Source organism: Leucopleurus acutus, assembly GCF_964270905.1.
Source record: "Leucopleurus acutus genome assembly, chromosome: 19".
NCBI lineage: Eukaryota > Metazoa > Chordata > Mammalia > Artiodactyla > Delphinidae > Leucopleurus > Leucopleurus acutus.
This window is the reverse complement of record NC_139161.1, coordinates 6,615,114-6,637,076: the sequence shown is the minus strand read 5'-3', so window position 1 is coordinate 6,637,076 and position 21,963 is coordinate 6,615,114. Positions and strand designations below refer to the sequence as shown.

At 59.1% G+C, this 21,963-nt stretch overlaps 1 protein-coding gene across 1 annotated transcript in view; it reads right to left on the bottom strand.

Moving 5' to 3' along the window:
* Window positions 1-21,963, bottom strand: part of TMEM104 (transmembrane protein 104) — a gene marked incomplete at its 3' end in the record, with an annotated part of 55,854 nt that overhangs the window by 9,220 nt on the left and 24,671 nt on the right. Inside the window, exon 9 of the mRNA XM_082860695.1 lies at window positions 5,923-6,016. Coding sequence (XP_082716821.1) covers window positions 5,923-6,016 — 94 coding nt within the window. The remainder of the gene's footprint in view (window positions 1-5,922; window positions 6,017-21,963) is intronic.

Genomic DNA, 21,963 nt, shown 5'->3' with positions numbered 1-21,963 from the left:
TCCGTCAGACACCTCGCCCCGCGTGGGCCTCACCCTCCCTTCCCTTGCCAGAGTCCAGGCAGCTGGCCTGCTAACCTCCTGGCGGAAAAGGAGTCCCTGCCTGATGGCCGGGCCAGCACACATCAGCCACACGCAGAGCAGAGCTGCTGACAACAGAGGCCACTCAGAGGGGAGGTGCGGCCGGGAGAGCCACGGCCTCTGCTTGGGGCCCAGCGGAGCTCTCAGGTCAGTCCTGCCGCTAATGTCACTTGGCGACACGTGGCTGGCCCTTCAGCAGACTTTGATTAGGTGTCCGCTCGACCCTGAAAGCCTTAAGACAGAACCCTCCAGTCCCTCTTCTTTCAACTGACCTTTGAGTCTGCAGAGAGGACTTTCAGAAAACCAAGAATAAAATAAGACTGAAATGAAATGTACATAAAAAGGTTTTCCTGGATTCCCTCCACTGGCTGTGTAACGAGGGAAAGCCGGACCCTTAATGGCCCGGGAGAGCCCTGGACAGTGGCCCAGAGAGAGGGTAGGTAGGGCAGCAGCAAAGGCTCAGGACAAAGGCTGGCTGGAAGGTCAGAGGGGGGCCCATGTGCTACCGTCCTTAGGGAGCGGGGGTCCTTCCTGGCCCCCCGAGGAGCACCAGTTGAGAGTGAGGGGACAGCAGTGAGTGACCCTGAAGGAATTCAAACGCTGAGCTGGCTTGCTGAGCCAACAGGATGTGGGGAACAGATGGCTCAGACGTAGAAGACCCCTGGCTGCTGGTGGTGACAGATCAGGGCAGTCCCGCCAGGAGACAGCTGAGATCAGTCATAGATCTGCGGGGGAGGAGGCCACACGGCCACAGATCATTCTGGGGACAGGTGAAGCCTGAGCCCTTATGTTCCCAGGTGATGGTCTCCTCCTGGGGACCTTCTGCCACTCGGGCTACCACCACCGGGTCCCACCTCTCCCTGCTGGCTCGGTCTGGAAGACAAATCTGGGGCACCAGCCAGGGAAGGTGGGGCGAGCGGGGCCAATTCACGAGGCAGCCTCAAGTTTCTCCACCAACAGTCGGGGAGGACGGCGCCTGACCCACTTTGAAGGGAGCACAGAGATGGGAATAACGTGCGTGGTGCTCTGAATACACAATCGGAGGGAAGGCAGCCCTGCGGGTCCCTGACAACCCAGACCGAAGAGGGCTGCCCTGAGCCAGGGCTGCCTTTATTAGAAAGAATCGTTATTTTAACACCACCAAATGGGGAGCCCCGAGCCGAGCCAGCTGTTCACGTCCCCGAGTGGGAGGCGTCTGCGGGGGCGGGGGTGGGGGGCTGGTAACGGGAGTGAAGTGATGGTGCTGCCGCAGCCCCTTCCAGCCTGAGAGCCCCCTGCTGGGCGGCCCAGGTAGAACAGTCCACAGCGGCCCATTGCGTGGTTTAGGGCTCCAGGCTCTGGTGCCACCGCTGCTGGGCCTGTGGACGTGAAGGACAGCACGGTCGTCGGCGTCTCCTAAGTGTCCCTGGTCGACCTACGGCTGACGGTGAGAGCTGGGGGTCAGGAGGAAGCCCAGCCTCTCTGTGAGGTGGGCCTGCGTCTCATTTCTCTTGGGCTCAGGCTTCCTTGAAGACGATGGGGGTGGAGGCTGGTGGGGGCAGGGAGGCTCCCCGCCCGGTGTTCCCCAGGTACACACAGTGCTGGGGTGGGGCGGAGGGGAGGCCATACGGAGGCAGCCGGCGATGGTCCAAGGTCTCTCCGGGGACCATCCAGCGACACAGCTCTTTCTGCGTGTGGCTTGGGCCACGTCTCTGATCTCCGGGCCAGCCCCAAGGGAGGCCCACTCTGAGGCCGCTCCCAGGACGCAGTGGCCGGAGACGCCAATGGCAGGGACGCGCACGGGGCTGGCATCTGGATGCTGACCCGCTGCTGAGCGCTCTGCCAACAGTGCTTTTCACACAGTCCCAATTCATCTTCCGGCCTTCGCCACCGCCCGACAGGGAGCCTGGCCCGTCAGCGCGCACCGGCGACAGATACCGGCCGACCTAAGCACCCGGGCCGGAGCCGCGTGTTCAGGAACCAGTGGACGGCACGGGGGGCAGGTCAGGGAGTCTGCTGAGGCCTGAACAAGCTTCACCTGCCGGGACGGCGACCGATCGCTCTCGTCCACACAAATTCAGGGGCATTTGCAAACCGGGTCTCCCAGACTCGGCAGCCTGGTCTCCCCAGAACTTATCTGAGCAGCAAAAGACACGAATCGATGCTGGCGCGTGTCAGACATGTTCTGACATTTTCCCGACAAGCGGCTCTTTGCAACGGCCATCCAACTTGTAGATCCCGTCCTGGCAGCACCAGGGGCTTCTGGCGGAGGGCATGGTGAACACCCTGGAGGAACCAGCTTAAAGGCTTCCCCGTTTGTCTGGAGCTCCGGGGGCCCCTGCTCGGGGTGGGGTCCCTGCAAGTCTGCCCCAGCCTCATTTCAACAGATGGCAGAACAAATTCCTAATTACGCACAAGAACGTTTCCGGCCGGCTCAGCACGTTTATTTATGATTTTCCGGTCCCTTTGGTGCTCATTCTTCCCTTTTGTCTTCCTAGAACCCAAGCCAGCTTATTGCCACCCTGAGCTCCCCGCTCGGCTCCCTTGGACAGTCTGGGCCCTAATCTGGGCGGCGGGAAGAGGCAGGGTGCGTGGGAAGGAGGGAGGTCGGGGGGGTGCGGGCATGGCCGCACAGCTGCCGTTCAGAAGCGAAATGAAGAGGGAGCTCATTGCAAACTGACAACTTGGCGCAAACTTGAGAGGGCTAACGGGGCCTTGGTGCTCACTGCCTTTGGAGGAGTTCTAGAAAAATCACCTGGGGTCAGCTGGGGCCAGAGGAGACACCCCCCTGGGACGTCCCGTGGGCGGGGCGCACTCCCTCCCACAGCGGGGCTGCCTGGGGGCTCCTCGGATTCCACGATCTCCACTCCCTGCCCCCCCTCCTGCTGCTGCCTGCTGCCTGGGGTCAGGACCAGGGAAACTCCTTCCACCAGGTCTCCAAAGGAAAACGCCCAGGTGTCTCCACCGCCCCAGGCTGGGAACTGAACCCCGGGTTCCACTACATGTTAGAGAGTTGACTTCACTGGCCGATTTGTCTTCCACCTGAGAGACGGGTGTGTGTCAGAGACGGGTCTACTTCCCAAGCCCAGAGACGGGTCTACTTCCCAAGCCCAGAGGCCTGAGTCCCTCACGGAGACAAACGACTGGCCTGTGCCGTCACCCACTGCAGCCGTCACCCACGGCAGCGCCTCGGGGAGAAGGTTCGCAGAGAGGCTACTGCCGATTGATTATCTCAAGGATCAGAGGGAGAAAAGAGGCGAGTGACTTGCAGAGACAGCCATGTCACCACCAAGACACGAGCGCGGATGACCTTCACGGGCTGGTCTCCACCTGGCACCCTCTCTCAAGGCCACGGCCGCCTGGCTCTGTCGCACTGCAAGGGCTGCCACCGAGGGCCCATGAAGCTGCAGGTGGGAGACCAGAGGAGTCCCCCTGTAGTCCCCTTGCTGCCCTGTGGGAGGGGGGCTCTGGCTGGGAGGAGAGGCAGGATGGGGTCACCGGGGGCCAGGGTGGCCTGTGCCATGGGAAAGAGCAGCTGAGTTTCTGAAGCAACTGAGCCGCAGGTGACACTCCGCGAGCCCGGTTCTGGAGGACGAGGAAGAGAACTCCAACCGCAGAAGCAGGAGGGGCCGCTCGAGGGGCCTGAGGACCCTGTGGCCAGCTAGCAACGGGAGCTCGGTGCCACCTGTGCGGGCGGGAGCTGGGTCTGACCTGAGCCTGGGGGCACCTGGCATCCTGTGCCCAGACAGTCAGCCTCCTCCACTCCCTCTTACAACCTTCTCCCTTTTAACAAATGCATCGCTCACCAGATGCCTCGTGCTAAACAGGCCCCAGGTGCTATAGAAGCCGTTAACTGTCATTATCCAGGCGGCTCCCCGCGTGGGCTGACCGGGACTCCGTCATGTCAGCTACAGCACGTCGTCCCCTCCACCCCCCGCGCCCTGCTCTGTCCCCCCGACGACGGAACCAGCGCTTAACGAGCCCCTTCCACCGCTGATGCGGCAGGTCAAGGACAGCCAAGCCCGAGCCGGGCAGGGGCCAGACCTCCAGGACTTGGGGACCCGACTTCAGGGACCGGAGGAGTTGGGGCAACAGAGTTGGGCCAGGGAGCGAGGAGGGAGACGGTTTTCTCCAAATACAGCTTACCGAGAGAAAACTTTTCCTTCTGGAGGTCACCGGGGCTTTCAAATACTTCCTAGAAGCGGACTTACAAAGAGAAGATTGGACGGCCAGTAATTGTGATCCCAATTTTTGGGCACAACCCCTCCTGGTACCCACGGAGGCTCCCTTCCAGCTTCCTACCCCGGAGCTAGCGTGATCCTTACGTTCTAAGGAAGGAGTTTGCGTTTTTTCCCCAGGTGGTCATGTTAGTTTAACCCAGGGCTTTGGAGCTTGTGAATGAAATCTGGGAAAAGCAGCCTATAGGGTCAGACCAACTGGGTGGGGCTGACAAGGACGCCTGCCGCATCCAGGTGTTCCCTCGTCTCAGCTGGACGGTGAAGGGCAGCTCATCGAGCTACAGAGGCCCCAGAGCTCACACACCAGACGGCTCAGTCCTGCTCTCATTTCCTTGCAGGAAGGACCAAGAGTGGGAAGAAGCTACAGGCTGGCGAGTCTGGCTCAAGACAAGGCACTGGCAGACGTCCCCTCAGGGTGGAGCAGGGGCCTTCCCCCTTTGGGAGCTCCTGGGCTGGAGGCTGCCTGCCCCGTCCTCGAGCTGCAGCGCCTGCCTCTGCAGGGGAGGGGCTGGGCTGGAAGGCCTGGCACCTTCCAAATGGAGGTGCACCAGGACTCCTGGGATGCAGCGGCTCCTTACGCTGGGATCTTGGAACCCTGGAGCGAGGGGGAGCCGGGGGCCTGAAGGTGCCAGACTTGCTGGAGACCGTCTGGATCAGAAACTGTCCTGAGCTCGTCACGATCCAGTGCCGGGTGCCAGCACGGAATACGGAGCGACGTGCACCCCGAGTCCTGATCAGGGCGGGTGCAGCAGCGACGGCAGCCGGGCCAGAGGGTCAGGAGCGACGCCTCCCAACCTCGGGTTCCTTGGGAACCTCTGTGCTGATGGGCAGGGGGGATCCTGGGGAGCACCCCGCGGGGGTCCTGGAGGCCGGGCAGACCCCCTCTGCCAGGCCCGTCAGCCAGAACAGCATCAGCATCTTTGTTTTTAGACCAAAGCAGGCGCGCAACTGATCCCAGAGCGCCTGCCGGTGGGGGGGGAGCAGCGACCGCACACCCTCCGGTCACGGGTCCAGGTGGGTCAGCAGCCTGGCCCTTCCGGGTGGCTGGCAGGACAGTGTCGGGGGTGACCAAGCTCCTGGCCGCAGACCTGGTATGGGGGAGAAGCCCCCAAGCTCCCCTGAGGATGGTGGCGCTCTCGCTCAGCAGGGCGTCAGACAGTTGGAAGGTACTACAGATGGGGTGTCTCTTCCCGCCCTGGTGGCCGGGGACGCAGAGGTGGCCGCCACGGCCCACGGGGTTCTATGGCTGTGCCACACGGTGCGCCCAAGAGAGCAAAGAGCAGGCTTCTCCCCCGCCCTGATGGGGACTGAGCCTGACCCAGGCCCCCAGGAGCCCCGGAGCCCACCTGTGGGTTGCAGGCGGACCCAGCACACTCGGAATCAGCAGTCCAGGGCTGAGCCCCGCCCTGCTCGCATTACGGGACCTTGAAGTGACTTCTCTTTTTTGGTACTAGATTTCCCTACCAGTAGAAAGGCACAGAGCACCTGCCGCCTCCTGGCCCGCGGGAGTCCACGGAAGCCCATGCCACGTTGCAGCCCTGGCTGTGAGCTCATGTGGCCGTGGCCCATGTGGCTGAGGACAGGAGGGGAGAAAGGGCGTCAGACCCGAGGTGTTTCTCAGACTCACCGATCCATCTCATCAGGGATGTCAGGATCTGCAGGTACTTGGTCTTCTGGACGTCAAAGAAGGTGAAGGGTCCGAGGAGGAGAGTGAAGACAGCCTGGTGACGAAAACAAGAGTGAGAGGGTGCAGAGACTGGGCGCACACGGCACATCGTGTGTGTGGGGAGGGCACACCGTGCACGCAGCCCCCGGCCACCCCAGGGCCGGTCCTAACCCAGGTGTGCACCTGGAACGGCAGAGCCTCCCTGGGGTCAGACAGCATCACCTGGCGAGTTCCCAGGGCCAGGGGTGCAAGGGAAACTCAGAGCTGTGCTTCTCTGCCGTTCCTCACACTTACTGCCCTGAGGCTACTTTCTAGGCAGATCCAGGTGACATCCTAGGGACATGGCCCTGTTTGCTTCTCTTCGGCAAGCACTGACTGAAGGGTCGAGGGCCCGGCACTGAGCTGGTGCGAGCGCGAGTTAGGAAGATGAGGCTCCAACACAAACACCAGGTGCACCCTGGACCCTCTCGGTTTACTGGGAAGAAAGGACCGGGGGTGGGGTGGGGGACGCACGGGCCCTGATGACATGGCACAGGGGGAAGGACACCATCCTGGAGGGTTCAGAGGAAAGGATGAATCAGGATGTCGTTCATCAGCAACGTCCTGGACTTCGAGAGAAGGGAAAGCCCGGAGAACCACAGCCGGTGGCTCCCAGGGCAAACCCGTCAGAGAAACATCCCGGACCAGGAAAAGCAGGGGCTACCCCAGGGAGCTGGGATTGGACAGGGGTAGGGGTGGGAGCCCGGCCAGAGGAACGGGAACTGCTGGCACTGGGCCCCTCACTACTCTTCCTCTCTGGAGAACAGGGGAAAGCGAGCGTTTACTTAGGAGGAAAAAAGAGAATCCAAACCCTGCCTTAGAGAATTGGTCTGTGGGAAATCTGAACCCGCTTTGCAAAGGAAAACGGGGGTAGATGTGGCACTGTAGACACTGGGGCTGGGAACCGAGGGAAGGCGAGGACCTCCACGCCAAATCGTCTGCTCAGAGAGCAGAGGAATTAGAAGCTGCTGGTTGGAGTTACGATGATGGTACCATTTCCGATCTGCCACTCGGAAGCAGCGGAGGCACCAGACCTTATTAACATTTACACTGTGCCATTTTATCACGTTACTGCTAATGACATTCACCAGAGATGCGGCTGACTGCGCGAGGCCCGAAAGTGGGGAGCGGGGCCCGCTTTGGGGGAGTTGGGTCTGGCCCTGTGATGCGGGTGAATAGCTCCTGGCTGCTCGGCCTGGCGGCCAGTCCCTGGCTCCCCCGAGGTGGGCTGAGCCCGTCTCTCCCCTCCCTGCCTGCAAGGAAGGCAGGATGTGGGAGAGGCTGTGACCTCTCATCTAAGTCCATTATCACCGTGAGAATGAATGACAGGAGAGACTGAAGCGCTGCTTAAGGAGAGGCTCTAATTAGCTGGGGTGGGCAGAGCCTCCTGGCAGGCGCCGGGGCTGGGAGACTTCGGGAAGGAGCTTTGCTCCTGGGGGCTGACAGCCCTGCTTCTGCTCTGGAAGGAGCAGCGTCTCCATCGGGCGGGGGTGATGGGGGAGGCAGAGGCAAGGGGCTCTCCGGGCAGCCCTCGCCAGTGCCCCTCTGGCCCGAGGACACAGTGAGGTACTGGATCAGAAGCCCTTGGCCGAGCTAGTCTGTATACAGCACCATCAGCAAGTCATTTAGGAAAATCACCACTTAAGGGAAACTTTCCACTGATGAATTTCTCTTTTGAAGGATGGGAGAGGGACACGTCACGTGGAAGAACACGTACAAAGCCGCTTGTCACAAACATTCCCAAACGGCCCTGGCCTGCTAGAAACTGGACTCTGGGGCAGCCGGGCCAGAGGTTGGGGACTTTCACCTCTGACCTGCGACGCCCCCTGCTGAAAACACGGTGCTCCAGCTGTGGGTGCTGGACATTTTCTTGGTGGGTGGCTTATGCGGGAGGTCAGATCTGACCTTGGAAGCCTCAAGACTGGGTTTTCGAAGGTTCCGTTGCTTAAAAGCAGGGAGATCACAGAACCAGCCGCAGAGGCAGGTGGGGAATTCTGCTGCTGCGGGCTGCATGGGGCCTCCTCGCCAAGAGGGAATCCATCTTCATCCACCTCTTCGGCAGGCGTTCATCAACATCCTACTATGCACGGGGCCCCGTTTTATATGACCCTGTAGGATGGGACCCCGCTGAGAGCACCCCTCGTCTAAAGGGACTGAGCACACAGACACACTGCCCAGGGTAGAGTCGGAAGCGTACGCAAGGTGCCCACCGCGGGCCGGGGAGCGTGAGTTGAGCTGAGAACGAGGGTCTGCTGCCCTCTTTCAGATCCAGCTCCGGGACAGCAGGTCTGTCCTCAGGGTGGGGACTGGCGGTGAAGGACTCTTTTGGAAGATTCGGACAACAGGCTGTGATACCTGTGGCTGGACGGCGGCTGGGAAGTGCTTTCTTTTCTTTCCCTCTCAGGAGCCCAGACTGAACACAGGGCTCGGGAAGGTGCAGGGCCGACAGCCAAACGGCAGCCCTCGCGCGGGTCAGAGCTCACGCAGCGCAGGGAGCCCAGACTGAGACACGGCTCAAGCTGGGGCTAGTTAAGGAACAGGTGTCCTCTGCAAATTAGTTCCTGCCAGACTCAGCCTCCGGGGTGGCGAAGGACAGAGGATTCGGCGGCGGCATGTCTGGCCTCACCGTGGTGTGGACGCCAGGTCTGGGGGACGAAATGGCCCTGGTGGCCCGACGGTCCAGCTGACCAGCCAGGCTTGGCACCTTCTGTTCTCCCTTTTCTTTTACAAAAAGAAGAAATTAAAAGCCGAGAGACAGCCTGTCCTCCTGGGTCTTCTTGTCCAGCCTGTATGACGTTATAAATCACCTGGCTCCCCAGCAATTTCCCAACACCCCAATGCCATTGATCAGTTCAAGTTCGGTCTCGTTCAAGGACTCTGCGAGCCGGACACATGACAGGAGGTAGGGACACCAACTGCTGTAGCCGAGTGTGCTGCTTTTTTTTCTATAAATTTATTTATTTTATTTTATTTATTCATTTTTGGCTGTGTTGGGTCTTTGTTGCCGCGCGTGGGCTTTCTCTAGTTGCAGTGAGCGGGGGCTACTCTTCGTTGCGGTGTGCGGGCTTCTCACTGCAGTGGCTTCTCTTGTTGCGGAGCACGGGCTCTAGGCACGTGGGCTTCAGTAGTTGTGGCTCGCGGGCTCCAGAGCGCAGGCTCAGTAGTTGCGGCACACGGGCTTAGTTGCTCCACGGCATGTAGGATCTTCCCTGACCAGGGCTCAAACCCGTGTCCCCTGCATTGGTGGGTGGATTCTTATCCACTGCACCACCAGGGAAGTCCCGAATGTGTTTCTTGAAAAAAAAAAAAAAAAAAGAACAATTCTTTGGTTTCTAATGAAACCTTCAAACTGGTCACTGGGAGCAAACTCTGAGACAGACCTGGGAGCAAACTCTGAGACAGACCCGGGAGGGTGCAAACGGGGCCGCCCATGTGCCTCTCTCTTCTGGCTGCTGAGTTTAGATGTGCCCTGTGGCAACCCTGCTGGTCCTGACGGACAGGACGCAGCTCACGTCCTCAGGCACGGCCGGCAACGCTTGGCCACGGCTCTTACAGTGTCCCGGTGGCACCGTGAACTTGACACGGAGTCTAGAACTCAGTGCTGCCTCTCCGTCCACATCCCCAGGCGGGTTAAGGGCACCACCCACGTCCACCTGCTCCCACTCCAAACTTCCAACTACCCCTGACCCCTTCCTCACTCTCTGTGCTGATGTCCCATGACCTCTGTAACTTGGTGGCTTAAAACCGCAGGGACGTGTTTTCTGTAGTCCTGGAGGGGACACGGGGAACACGGAGCAAGGGCTCCTAAGCCGGCCTGGGAGGGGCCGGGGAGCGGGGGGCCACAGGGGTAACAATACATAAAGTAAGAGGAATCAGGGGGGCAGAGGGCTGCGGGCAGTTCAGGACTGGGGAGCTGTCGGGCCCCTTTGTCCCTGTCCTCTCCCTCCCGGGCCCGAGCGAGCTGGTGTCAGGGCCGCCTCCCCACGGTCAGCCCCAACCATACTTCGCTCGTGATGAGCGAAGGGCTCATCGCTTCAGACGACAAAGTCCAGTGGCCCCATGATCTGGTGCTGCCTTTCTCAACCTCGTCTCTGGAGACACCACCCCCGAGAGCCTACGGGGCGTGAGTCCCCGACTTGCCCGCCCCCTCCGGCTGCTGGGCCTTTGCTCGGCAAGCTCGTCACACCAGTTCTGCGGGTCAGGGTCCCGCTCAAAAGTCTGCTCCTTCACCCTTGTCTCCTGAGTCCTCTCACTGGAGTGGGCAGAGTTTCCCTGCACATCTGTGTCCCCCATGGGACTGAGCTGACCGGGCACATGCCTGGAGGGTGGGGTGGGCAGGGATGAGCCCGTTTCTCCAGCCTCTGCCAGAAATGAGACCCGGCGACAGGGGAATAAAGACAGTCCTAACCTAACTCCCAGCTCCCGGTCCACCAGAGGCAGGAGTCAGTGTCTGAGAGACGCGAGGAAGGCCAGGGGGGCTGCGCTCCGAGATGCCTGGGACAGGAGGTTCCCCGGACAGGACGGCGGCTTTGCTGAGACCCCGAAGTACAGACGCTCAGGCCCGCACGAGCCGGCTGGCCTCGGGGAACCCAAGGCTCGTCTCCAACTGGAGCCACCGCCTTCCTCTTGGGAAACAGCCGCAGCTACGGGACGGGAGAGAGGAACACACGCTGTGCTGCTTCGGAGAGCACCTTTCAATCAGGGTCCCTTGCTCAGAAGTGCGGAGGCTAAGCTGCGCCCACTGCCCTCGGAGAGGAGAGACCCCCAGTGCAACTCAGTCTTGCTTCACACACAAAATGAGCCCGGGATCAGCCATGTGCTATGTCCTTTGCTCAATGGTGCAAAATGAGAAAGCGGGAGCGAGTCAGAATCGGGGCAAAGTAGTAAAGCAGCTTGCTGCCTGTCTCCCCACCCCCAAATTTCTCTGCAAGTTTAGCTGGCCAGAGAATGAAAATGTTAATTTGGTGGGAACCCCAAATTAGACGCCAGGGGACCTGGGTGCCAAGTCTCTGGGCTCCGCCTTCTGCCCGTGCATCTGTCACGTCAGCCTCAGCCCTGTCCTCCCAGCTGCCATCAAAGGAGTCCCGTGATGAGGTCGCTGCCCAGGGCTGCAGACCCCCCGAGCTTCACAAAGTGCTCACACAGGCACGGTCTCACGTCACGCTCACTGCCATCTGTGAGGTCACCAGGTAGCTGACGATGTCTCATTTTACTGACAAGGGGGCGGAGGGACTGGAGAGGTTGGGTGACAGGGTAAGGAAGTGGCAGAGGGGACTGGGGGGCTCCTGGCCCTCTGCCCCGACCGCTGTGATCCACACACCGCATCCCGTGTGAGGCCGCTTTCCCCTCTGACACCTGCTTTCCCCACATTCAAGATAATTCTCACCCTCATGCCTTAACCCTCGTGATTCCTCCTGCTGGCAAAGAATTTCCTCTCTACCTTCCTTATTCCTATCACCTTTCAAGCCCTGCTCAAGTGCCGGTCTCCCCTGCAAGTTTCTCCAAATGTTTTATTCCTCCCTGGGGGCTCCTGACTGAATCACCGAACGCGCGGTCGGTACCACATCACGTAATCCTTGTAGGTGCTGTGTCGCTCCTTGTTCGTGGGCTGCTTGTGCCACCAGCAGAGGGTAAGCGCCATGATGGCGAGCTCTGCATCTCTCGCACACGTGAGATGCTCAGTGAGTAAACATTTACAGCGTGCACTGAACTTGGTGGAGGAAGTGCCTGACAGAGGCAGGTTTACTCCTGCAGGGCGGGAAGAGGCCACCCCAGTCTTGCTGACTCGCCTTGTACCCTCTGTCACGGGCAGCATCCGGGCTGGCAGACCAAGCGGCATGTGGGTATGCAGAAGTCACCCGCTCGCCGGAAAGCAGTTCACTTTGTCAGGGAAAAAGCTCCCTTCCCAGAACGGTTGTGAAATCAACGTGCTTTGATTTAGGAAGAGTGCATGGAAATGGCATTGCTCCGAGCACGCAGCTGGCTCCAGGGGAGGGTGAGACGCAGCCCCGATGAGGAGGAAAAGGCCCGTCTGAGATGAGTTCGGGTACTCGGCTGCCCGCCGTCAGCAGTATCTCCCAGGACGCCCACTGAGGAAGGGGCGACGTCTTACAAGAAACCTAAAGTCAAGAACCTATACGTCTTCAGAGGAGCGGCTCTTCCCTCTCCTACTTCTGGGAGACAGTGGATTCATGGTTCCCCAAGAGCCGTACACCGGCCACCCACCAGTTCTTTTTTTTTTTTTTTTTTTTTTTGCGGTACGCGGGCCCCTCACTGTTGTGGCCCCTCCCATTGCGGAGCACAGGCTCCGGACGCGCAGGCTCAGCGGCCATGGCTCACGGGCCCAGCCGCTCCGCGGCATGTGGGATCTTCCCGGACCGGGGCACGAACCCGCGTCCCCTGCATCGGCAGGCGGACTCCCAACCACTGCGCCACCAGGGAAGCCCGGGACCATAGTTTTTAATTAGAACTTAAACTTGGATGAAATTCAACAACACCCATAAGTCCATCTCATTCCCCTCGAAAAAGGGGTGGGGGGAGGAGATATAGGGCACGCTCTTCTTCGAGGAAAGGGAAGCAGGAGAGAATGATGTGCTAAAGTGATGGCCACCGTACAGGACAAGCGTCCTAAGAGCCTCTGGGCAACTCCATGGGACAAAGGGCGATACACCAATCACCTCCCCTAACAAGTGACAGTGAGAAAACATCCTAGAAGAGCAGCGGAACAGTCAGCCGACTGCTGACCCAACAGGGGAGGGTCCCTCCCAGCCCTGCCCCCGACGTTGGCGTGAGCAAAGGGATAGGATCCGGGGGGACAGAGGCCAGATGGTCAGGGAAGCCAGCAGTGGCCCTCAAAGCACCAAGGCAACGCTTCTGTGGTGCCCCATCGTTCCCGGGCCGAGAGCGGGCTTGGAGCTGAAGGAGGTGACGCCCTGCCTGGCTGGGTAACTGGCTGGACGGCCAGTCCTTGGACTGCCTGCTTACCTACTTATTTCCCTCTAAAAATAAGCACCTTTTTGGTTTGTCTGTGGCTCCCATGGTGTAGTGAGATGGAGCTTCCCAGAGACAAGAATTCAGGCATCAGCACCTTTCTCTCACTTCAGCTGTCAGTTCCTGACGTTCAACATAAAAGAGCGGCAGATCCACTTGCAGCCTTCTTGTACTAGGGAGCTGGGGGGACTCCGACTTCTCTTGTTAATCTAGCAGGGGTGACGAAGCAAAAAGTCTTGGAAGGGGGAATGGCGCTATGCTGCCTGATCTACCTAAACACACAGGGACCCGTGGGGCTGACGACCCAGTACCCGGGGCCCCAGGGAGCCAGTTCACTCAGAGGTGGCCACACACCGAGGGCACGGCTGAGCTCTGTGGACTGGTCCTGGAGGTTCCTTCAAATGACAAAGGAAACGGACGCCCTGCTGCTGACAGGGCTGTCCTTGTTGGGCGCTAAGGGTTAAGGGTTAATTGGGGTTAATGGAAACTCAGCACGAACCCGTCCCTAGACGGGAGCTGAACTTTCAACGCGTCCTTGAGGTGCAGCGAAGAAATGCTCAAGATTCTATTTTTATCCCTCAAGTGGCTGTGAACGTTTTGGTTTGGGAGTTTGTATTTTCCCAACTTGAATGACAATGTCTGGTGATCCAGCCACGAGAAGGAGGTGCGTTCTGAGGCAGTGAAGGACAGTGGAGGGACCAGAGGCTTCGGGGTCACATGCTCAGGGTGGGGGTCTGAATCCTAATGCTGTCCCAGCTAACAACGAGACCCTAGAGCACTTGTGAACTTCCCAGAGCACGTTACGTGTGCAGAGAAGGTACTCGATACACAGCAGCCCTGGCCGTGTGACCCCAACAAGGATCAGCACACCCTCGCGGTATCACAGCCCACCTGTCCTCCCAACATCCCGGGAGGGGGAATTCGGAACAAGTGAAGCCGAGTGACGACCTCCGGCCACAGAATGTTAGGGCGATACTATTCCTATTGGACTTCCAGCACCTCCACCCCAAGCGCTCTTCAGGGAGAGTTCAAGTTCTCAAGTACCAAGCATGGAGGATCAGTCATGATGCAGATGCAACGCATGATGTGAGGGAATGAGAACAGGGGGTAGGGCTGGAGCGGCGTCAGCAGCTTGTGCACGGGACCCCGCGAACCATCCATCAGCACAGCCTCTCTGCCCAAACCCTGAGACGAGAGGCATCGCGCCACCTAGAGGAGGTCACCTGATCCTGCAGGAGGACCGGCAAACTCACAGGAAGCTCTGAGAATGAGGTTTCAGAAATGACAACCTTCCCCGACAGGGCAGGGAGGGGCTGACCCTGAGAGCGTGAAGAGCCCTGCTGTGGGAGGGGGCTCCTGCCGGGATAGACTGCTGGGCTTCAGACGACCAAGCCAGCAACGATGGGGACGCTGCCAACCTCTTACTCACCGATCCCTCCAATACGCTTACCGGGTGGAGAAGGAGTGATGGAGACGGATGGAGGCTGGACGCCTCTCCAGCCTTGCAGGTGTGGCCTGTCTGACAGGCACCCTCCCCAGATGCGCTGCTTAGGGCGAGTCACCCTGTCTTAGTGTCCCTGGGTCCCTCCCCAGCTTCCCCAAACCTCACCTAGAAGGTACTTCGGAGTTGCTTGCTGAATGGGTTGAAAGACTGAAAGATTCAGGTGATGCCTGAAGGTGAAAGTGGAGGAGGGCTAGGACTTCCCTGGTGGCGCAGTGGTTGGGAATCTGCCTGCTGGTGCGGGGGACACGGGTTCGATCCCTGGTCCGGGAATATTCCACATGCCGCAGAGCAACTAGGTCCGTGAGCCACAACTACTGAGCCTGCGCTCTAGAGCCCAGAAGCCACAACTACTGAGCCCGCGCGCCTAGACCCTGTGCTCCACAAAAAGAGAAGCCATGGCAATAAGAAGCCCGTGCACGGCAACGAAGAGCAGCCCCCGCTCGTTGCAACTAGAGAAAGCCCGCGCGCAGCAACGAAGATTCAGTGCAGCCAAAAATAAATAAATTTAAAATAAATTTAAAAGAAAGTGGAGGGTTGATGCCCAGATATTCTAAAGCAGCGTGTGATTCTGGAGCATAGACGTCAACTCTATAAACCCAGCTGTTATCTCATGACGCCCTTCAGCAGAAAACAAAGTCCACTCCTGTCAAACAATTCAGCCCCATTCGGACTGAGTGAGCTCCGAGACTCTCGTAACATCTGTAGCGCTCATCAAAAGGTGAGCGCGTGCTGCCGGCAGACACTAAGCCCAGGAGAGCAAGGCGCCGAGCCCCAGGCCGAGGCCAGAAGTTAAGATTCCCCAGGGAGTTCTTAAGTAGCCACTGAGCTACAGAACAGAGGCAAGAAACCAAACCCACACGGCAGGAACTCGCCCGCCTGTCAGACCCGGGGATCAGGGGGCTGGCCGGGACAAAAGACCTCTCCCCACGCACAATTCACCGAGAAGAGGATGAAATGCTGGGGCACCTTCCTGGCAGCAACACAGACTGGCCAGGGCGGGGGTGCCTGAACAACCTCTGCCAAGGTACTGGTGAACACGCTCTTTGTCTCTGATACCGGGGAGCCTGGGAGGGATTTCGGGGAGGGACCACAGAAGGGGTGGCTGCCCCCAACCCCGTGCACACGGGCAGCTCTGGCTGTCGAAGCCCAGAGTGCTGCCTCCTACAGGCTGTGAGTTCAGCCGCTTTGTGGCTGGGGAGGGGGCGGCCTGAAAGGCAACGGCAGAGAGGACCCCGGACTGAGCCGACGCGGCAACTGCACAGGATGCGGGCTCCAGCTCTGAGAGGGGAGGGCTGGGCACAGGACGGCCCAGGCCCCCGGCGCATCGCTCCCCAGCTCTCAAGGAGCCTGGGTGATGCGATCTCAGCCCTGTCAGCCCAGAGACAACCATGCACGCAGAGGGCAGGTCTCAGGCTCCCTCTGTGACTCCCCAGACACACTGACTGAAAGGCTGCCCGGACTGTTTGACAGTTGAAAACATCCCCAGATCCCTCCCTCAAAGCTGCCTGCTTCCCTTTCTTTCAAGACAGCTGGAAACAGAACAGACCTAGGAAAGAACCCGAAAAACTATAACTTCCTTTTCCGAGCCCCCTTCTCTAAACAACCCCCCATCTTACTCAGATGAGATAGAAAATCCCTACTTAGGGACCTGAGGTTTGTACCCAGCTTTATGGTTTTTGCTCTAGGAGGCAAAAAAAAATTTAAAAAAAGAGCATATCTCCTCCCTAACCCATAGATGGTGAAAAAGATAGGTTGGGAAATTCATCCCAAACTTCTTTGATCAAGCACCGTGATGTCCTACCAAGGAGCCTGGCTGCTTCACGAAGTTTTAGAGATGGTGGGAGGAGCGACCTGGGAGGGGGCGAAATGTCACAGCCTACAGGAGGCTCCTCCAGTGCAGGGTGGCCTGGCGTGTGCTGTGACCACTGCTGGAGGGAGCCCGGGTCTTTCCAGAACATACACTGTGGCTCCCAGCCAGTGGTCTCCACCACCACATCACAATCCCCTCCCAGCCTCTGGAGTCAGGTGGCGTCCCATGCACCTGGTCCAGGTGTCATGCCCACATCACCTCCAAGCCCCCAGTTCTGAGGGGATGCTGTTGGCAGCGAGGGAGGGTTCTGCCCCCAATCAGGCCACTCTTCCACCCAAAGCCTACTCCTGCTTCCTTACACTCCCCAGGAGACTAAGCCACCTCTCAGAGAAGGAAGGCTCTGTGCGGGGGTGGGGAAGAAGGAGGCTCAGAGAACCAATGGGCAAGTGAACCAACATTACCGCGCGCCTACTGAGTGCCCAGACACAACAGTATCTTCCACCTAAGATCGCTTTTGAATCCTGACACCCTACAAGTCGGTTACTGTCTCCATCTTAAAAAAAACTGACGTTGAGGGGGGTTAATTAACTTGTCTAAGATCTCATAATAACCAAGACAGCTGAGATCAGAGGTCAGGCTGTCTGTATCCAAGGCCCAGTCCTCCTTTGGAGCACTTGACTGCCTCCCTCGATTACGTCCTAGAGAAAGAGTCTCTCCAACACCCCCTCCATGTCCCTTCCAGGCTGGCTCCCAGGGCCGGGCCAGGAGGGCTGGGCTGGTCGGATGGCATCAGCCTGGCACGGCTGCTGCCGTCCTTGTGGTCTTATTGGAGGACAAGCCTGGGTGCCTGTGTTGTCTCTTTCTCAGCTGAAAAGCCAGATGGTAACCAGTGGTGGGCAGAGCTCCAAGGATTTGATGCCAGAGCTGCAACCCTTGTGATTTGGGGAGAAAAGATAAATATTGTGGAAAACCCACGCAGTCACTCACTCAATGATGATAAGCCATCAGGGTTTAAAAAGGACGGACTGGCTTCTCACAGGTGTGAAAGAGACCGGGGCGGGGAGGGGAGGGTCCACTCCCCCCACCCTGCCACATCCAGGCGAAAGACCAAGGGGCTTGACCTTGAACTAGGTGGGCTTTAAGGACATTATGACAAGGAGCTGGGGAGGGACAGGGGGTGTGTGAGGATGTGGGAAGCGGGGTGAAACAGGTGGAAGGCTGGGGGCTCTGCCTGGGGAAAAAGACTGGACTTTGGAGATGGTACCTGTTCTAATACTTCACTTCTCACACTCCAGGTGCCAAGAGGTGGCAGAGAAGGAGATGGGTGGTGAGCCATCCTCGACCTCCTGGCACCTGGATGGCTTTGGACTGCTCTCCGCTACCTTCAGCCGCCAAAGATAGGGGGCCCCTAAGCCCTCGCTGAGGGGCAGCTTCTGTCCCAGCACCAAGGAGCAGAGGACGGCCATGCCTCTGGGGAAGGAGGGGTCGGCTGGACGGGGAGGTTTTCTGGCCGGAGCAGCGGCTGCCAGCTGTGGTGAGCCCTGGGCGTCAGCAGGCCCAAGGGCTGATGGAGGGCCTCACACCCGTGCCCGGCCGCAGACCCCGTGGCGGCGGCCCGCCTGAAGGGTCTCCTCCACTCAGATGCTCGTGGAGGAACCCCCCTGCGGGCAGCCCCGTGCTGGCTCTGGACTGAAAGGTGGATAAGGCATGGCCCTAACCTCGAGGAGCTCACGGTGAGGCCAAGGAACTGAACACGGATAAGAGTCCGATCACCGCCACGCGCGGGTGAGGGGCGGGGGTCCCTGAGCTCAGTCTGGAATGAGTGAGTGCTTGTCGGGCTCTGAAGCGAGGGGAAGGCACGTGAAGGGCACAGAGCCGTGAAAGTACCCGGCGTCTGTGGAGGACAGTGGCCAGTGAGGGTGGGGCGGTGGTGAGAGAGAAAGTTCCAGGAGGAGATTAGAGCAGACCACGTCCCGTGAAGGAGTTTAGAGCTGCCTTGCAGAGAGGAGTTTCTAAAGGATTTTAAGTACGGAGATGGCAGTCAGATTTACCTAAAACCAGGCTGAAAGAATGAAATGTCAGAAACAGAAACGCCTCAGGACCCTGGGGCAATCCTCACGCTGGGAGGAGGTACCTTTCCTTGGACAAGCAGCCCGGGCGCCCGGGCTCCAAGGCCCCCCTCGGAATCCCCAGCGTGGGAGTCCTCTCTGTTCTCACGGGAGGAGATCTGAAAGGGACTTGGAACGTTAGAACTGTAAGTTCTGGGGGCCGGAGGAGAGGGGGCACGGCTGGGACTCCCCGTCCAGCTGGGTGCAGTGACAGATGCATGAAAACGTTGACCCAGGGCTTGGCGGTGAGCCAGAGCAAGGAGGTGTACAATTCGGGGCAGGCTCTGAAGCAGCCCTCTACGGCGAGAAGAGAACAGGTCTCACGGGGAGGCAGGGCTCTGCTCACGGGCAGCAGAGTTTGAAAGCCCCAGAAGAGCGCGGCAACCTCTCCTTGGGCTCAGTGAACAGCTGCACAGATGACAACTTCCTGGGCACCGCAGGCTGGGTTGACCCCTTCCCACTTTTTAGCCACTGAAATCTGTCTGCAGAGAATCAAAGCCAGCTCTGTGGCCCGGTCTATTTCTGCTGGCTGTCAAACAAGGGGAGAGGATGGGTACCTGGCGTCCCTCCCCCAGGGCCGGCTGAACTTACACGCTGCCTCACAGACACGAGGAAGCTGGAGCTATTGGCCCCATGATCCAGGGGCTGGGGAACAGCTGCCGCGGCCAGACTAGAGATCAACTGGGCCTTACAGGTCCTCAGAACAGGAGGACTTGAGGGGAACGGGGGTGGGCAGGTAACACCCTATATCATGGACTGTGTTATGAGTAACAGGGGCTGGGGAGCCTCTGGGCTCTCAGTTCCCTCGGAAAAAAGCACCCACACCCCCAACCACCGGATTCTGTCAAGAACGAAGCTGCTCAGATACCCTGGGTGCTGGGCGGGACGTGAGCCCCGTGGACCCTTAGGACCCGCAGGGCTGTTAGCGTCTCCAGTAACCTGCTGGAATCTGACTGCTTCCGCGGGCCCCGCCCCGGGGACACGAGGAGGCGGAGCCATTGCCCTCTGTCACCTCAACTGCCTGATGCCTGTGTGATGCTCCAGGAGAGGTGCCGGATAATCACTGCGGATGCGCAGGCACGCCCCCCGCCCCCCACAACTCTTCCCGCTGTTCTCTGCGCAGGAAGAGCGGGGCCAGGGCTGGAGCGGAGGGAGGGAAGGAAGTCAGGGCCCGGGACGCGGAAGCCCTGCAGAGAGCACGGGCGGACTGGCTCCGCCTCTCCCCTGCTGACCCCCGACCTCGAAATAAACGGAAAGCAGCAGGATTCTTTGCGGGGCACCGAGTAACCTTGGAGGTGGGGAGGGAGGGGAGCCGGCAAGGCAAGGGGGCTGATTAACGAGCTCCGTGGAGTCGGGTGTGAGAAATCACGCTAAGGACCCCCGGCTCCCTCCCTAGTGGATGGTCAGAGGCCAAGGCCTCTCTGTGGGGCTGGCACGCTGTGGGCTCCAGGAGGAAGGGACCGGGCGGGACCTGTTGGCCACAGGTAACAAAGCAGCCGCTGGCAAAGGGGTACTGCTGGAGGCCCTCTTCTCCTGGGGACACTCGAAGTCTGAAACCAGTCTGGTCAGAGCTGGAGTGCAGCTGCTCCCTGTCTGCAGTGACGCCCGGCAGCCAGGCTGGAGACCTGCGACGCCTGCCCCGTCTCTCCCTGGAGGAGGCTCGGCGGGGCCCTGACCGCTGCCTCTTCAGCTGCAGCTTGGGGAGCAGATCCAAGGGAGACCAGAGCAGGCCTCTCCCCGGGAGGCTGGGTGTCAGCAAGACCACTTATCGCTGCGAGAGGGCCTCGGCCAGCAGACTTTCTCAAAGGGCAGAGGACACAGAATCACCCTCAGAACAGGTGGGAAATGCAGATTCCTGGGCCTTGCGGTCCTAGGTGCTGCTACATTAGGCCTGGGGTGCAACCCAGGAATCTGTATTTTTAATAAGTACCAGTGGTCCTGGAACCAAGCTCTGAGACTCAGTTGAGGTTATTGTTCCTGACCGGGGGTGGGGAGAGGGCTGGGCAGTGTCCCTGGAGGCTGGTGACCCATCCCTCGGGTGCAGCACGGCCTCCTGAAACAGCAGTGAGAAGTTCTCCTGCCAGAACTGCTTGGATGTCACAAACTGGGTGGGGGGGGCCTTCCAGCCCTGGTCAGCATCTAACCTGGCCCGGCAGCCTCTTCCCTCCTCCTGTCCAGGTTTCCAGAGAGCGTCTCAATCTGCGGCTAAAGGAAGTTCTTCCTGTAGCTCAACTCAACGTGCCCTGCTGTGCTCTGTGACCCTTCCTTCTGGCTTCACACAGCATCTGCTCAGCAGTGCCCTCTGCGGTACCTCCCTTCGCACGCGAAGGCTTATTAAAACGTACCTTGGCCTACTCTTGGCTAATTCACGAGACATCCCAAGTTTGTGCTACTTAATCGGATGTCATCATTGATATGCACCCTAATTGTTCAGCTCTGCCTAACCACGTCCGTGTGCCAGGCACCCTTCTGCTGGCTGAGAACGCTTCGGGGTTCCTTAGCTGCCGCTTTCTCCTCGGGGCCAGCCTGCAGGCTGGGGAACGTGCCCATGGATACTTTTAGTCTCCGCACGGTTTGCTGGGCCTCCGGTTGGGACACCAGCCACATGGCGGAGCACGCTTATTACTTTAGAATGAGCTCTTTATTTAATTAAACAATTACTGCCAGGGCCCTGGGACACGATTTAGAAAGACAGCAGATTCTGTTTATAACAGACACCCTGTAACAGAGAGCAAGCGTCTTTCAGGGGGTAGCACAGCCTCACAGAAGTCAGCAGGGCCGTCGCGAGGACCACGGATTCAGCTATGGAATGAAAGCATCAGAGAGACATGGAGCTGAAGGAGGAACGTGGTTTAGCGTAAACAGTTTTGGTCCTCGTTAGCACAAGATGTTTAAGAACATTCCATATTACTCTTAAAACAACTGGAAGGCTGCTGTATTTCCTATAGTTCTTTCCTGTACTTTTTGGGAAATGAAGCCAAAGAAAAGAGCAGGGGAGAGTAAGGATCTGAACTTGACAACTGGGACATTTCCTTGAAGAATACGAAGTCATTTTTTTTAGCTCTTTGCCCAGAAATGGGAGGTCTGCAAGCAGAGGGGATGCAGAGTCTGGAGACGGCCTCAGCTGTGGCGTTTTGGGAGTTTGCCTAGAGCAGCTTCTGAGGGGACTGACTAAAAGCACACAGACAGGGACACACACACCTGGGTCAGTGGCCAGGACCAGCCCGGGGAGATCATGAAGCAAGGGACAGCAGCTCTGCGTCACCGATCACGCTGCACAGAAATAAAGAAGCCTCCAGCTTAGGGCGTGCCCGGGATCAGTGTGAAGTGTGGGTAAAAACGGTCCTCAAAGAGCACAGTGCAGAAGGTCCCCAGCAGGGATGAACACTCCCCAAGGAGACTTATTGGGAAGTTTCCCAACCAAACTGGCCTGTGCATGCGTGTGGGTCGTGGGTATATTCTCAACAAGCTCCGTGACGCCTTCCCGGCTTGGGGCCCCGTGTGTGTGCGCGTGCGCGCGTGTGTGTATCCGTCTGTCTGTGATGTCCACG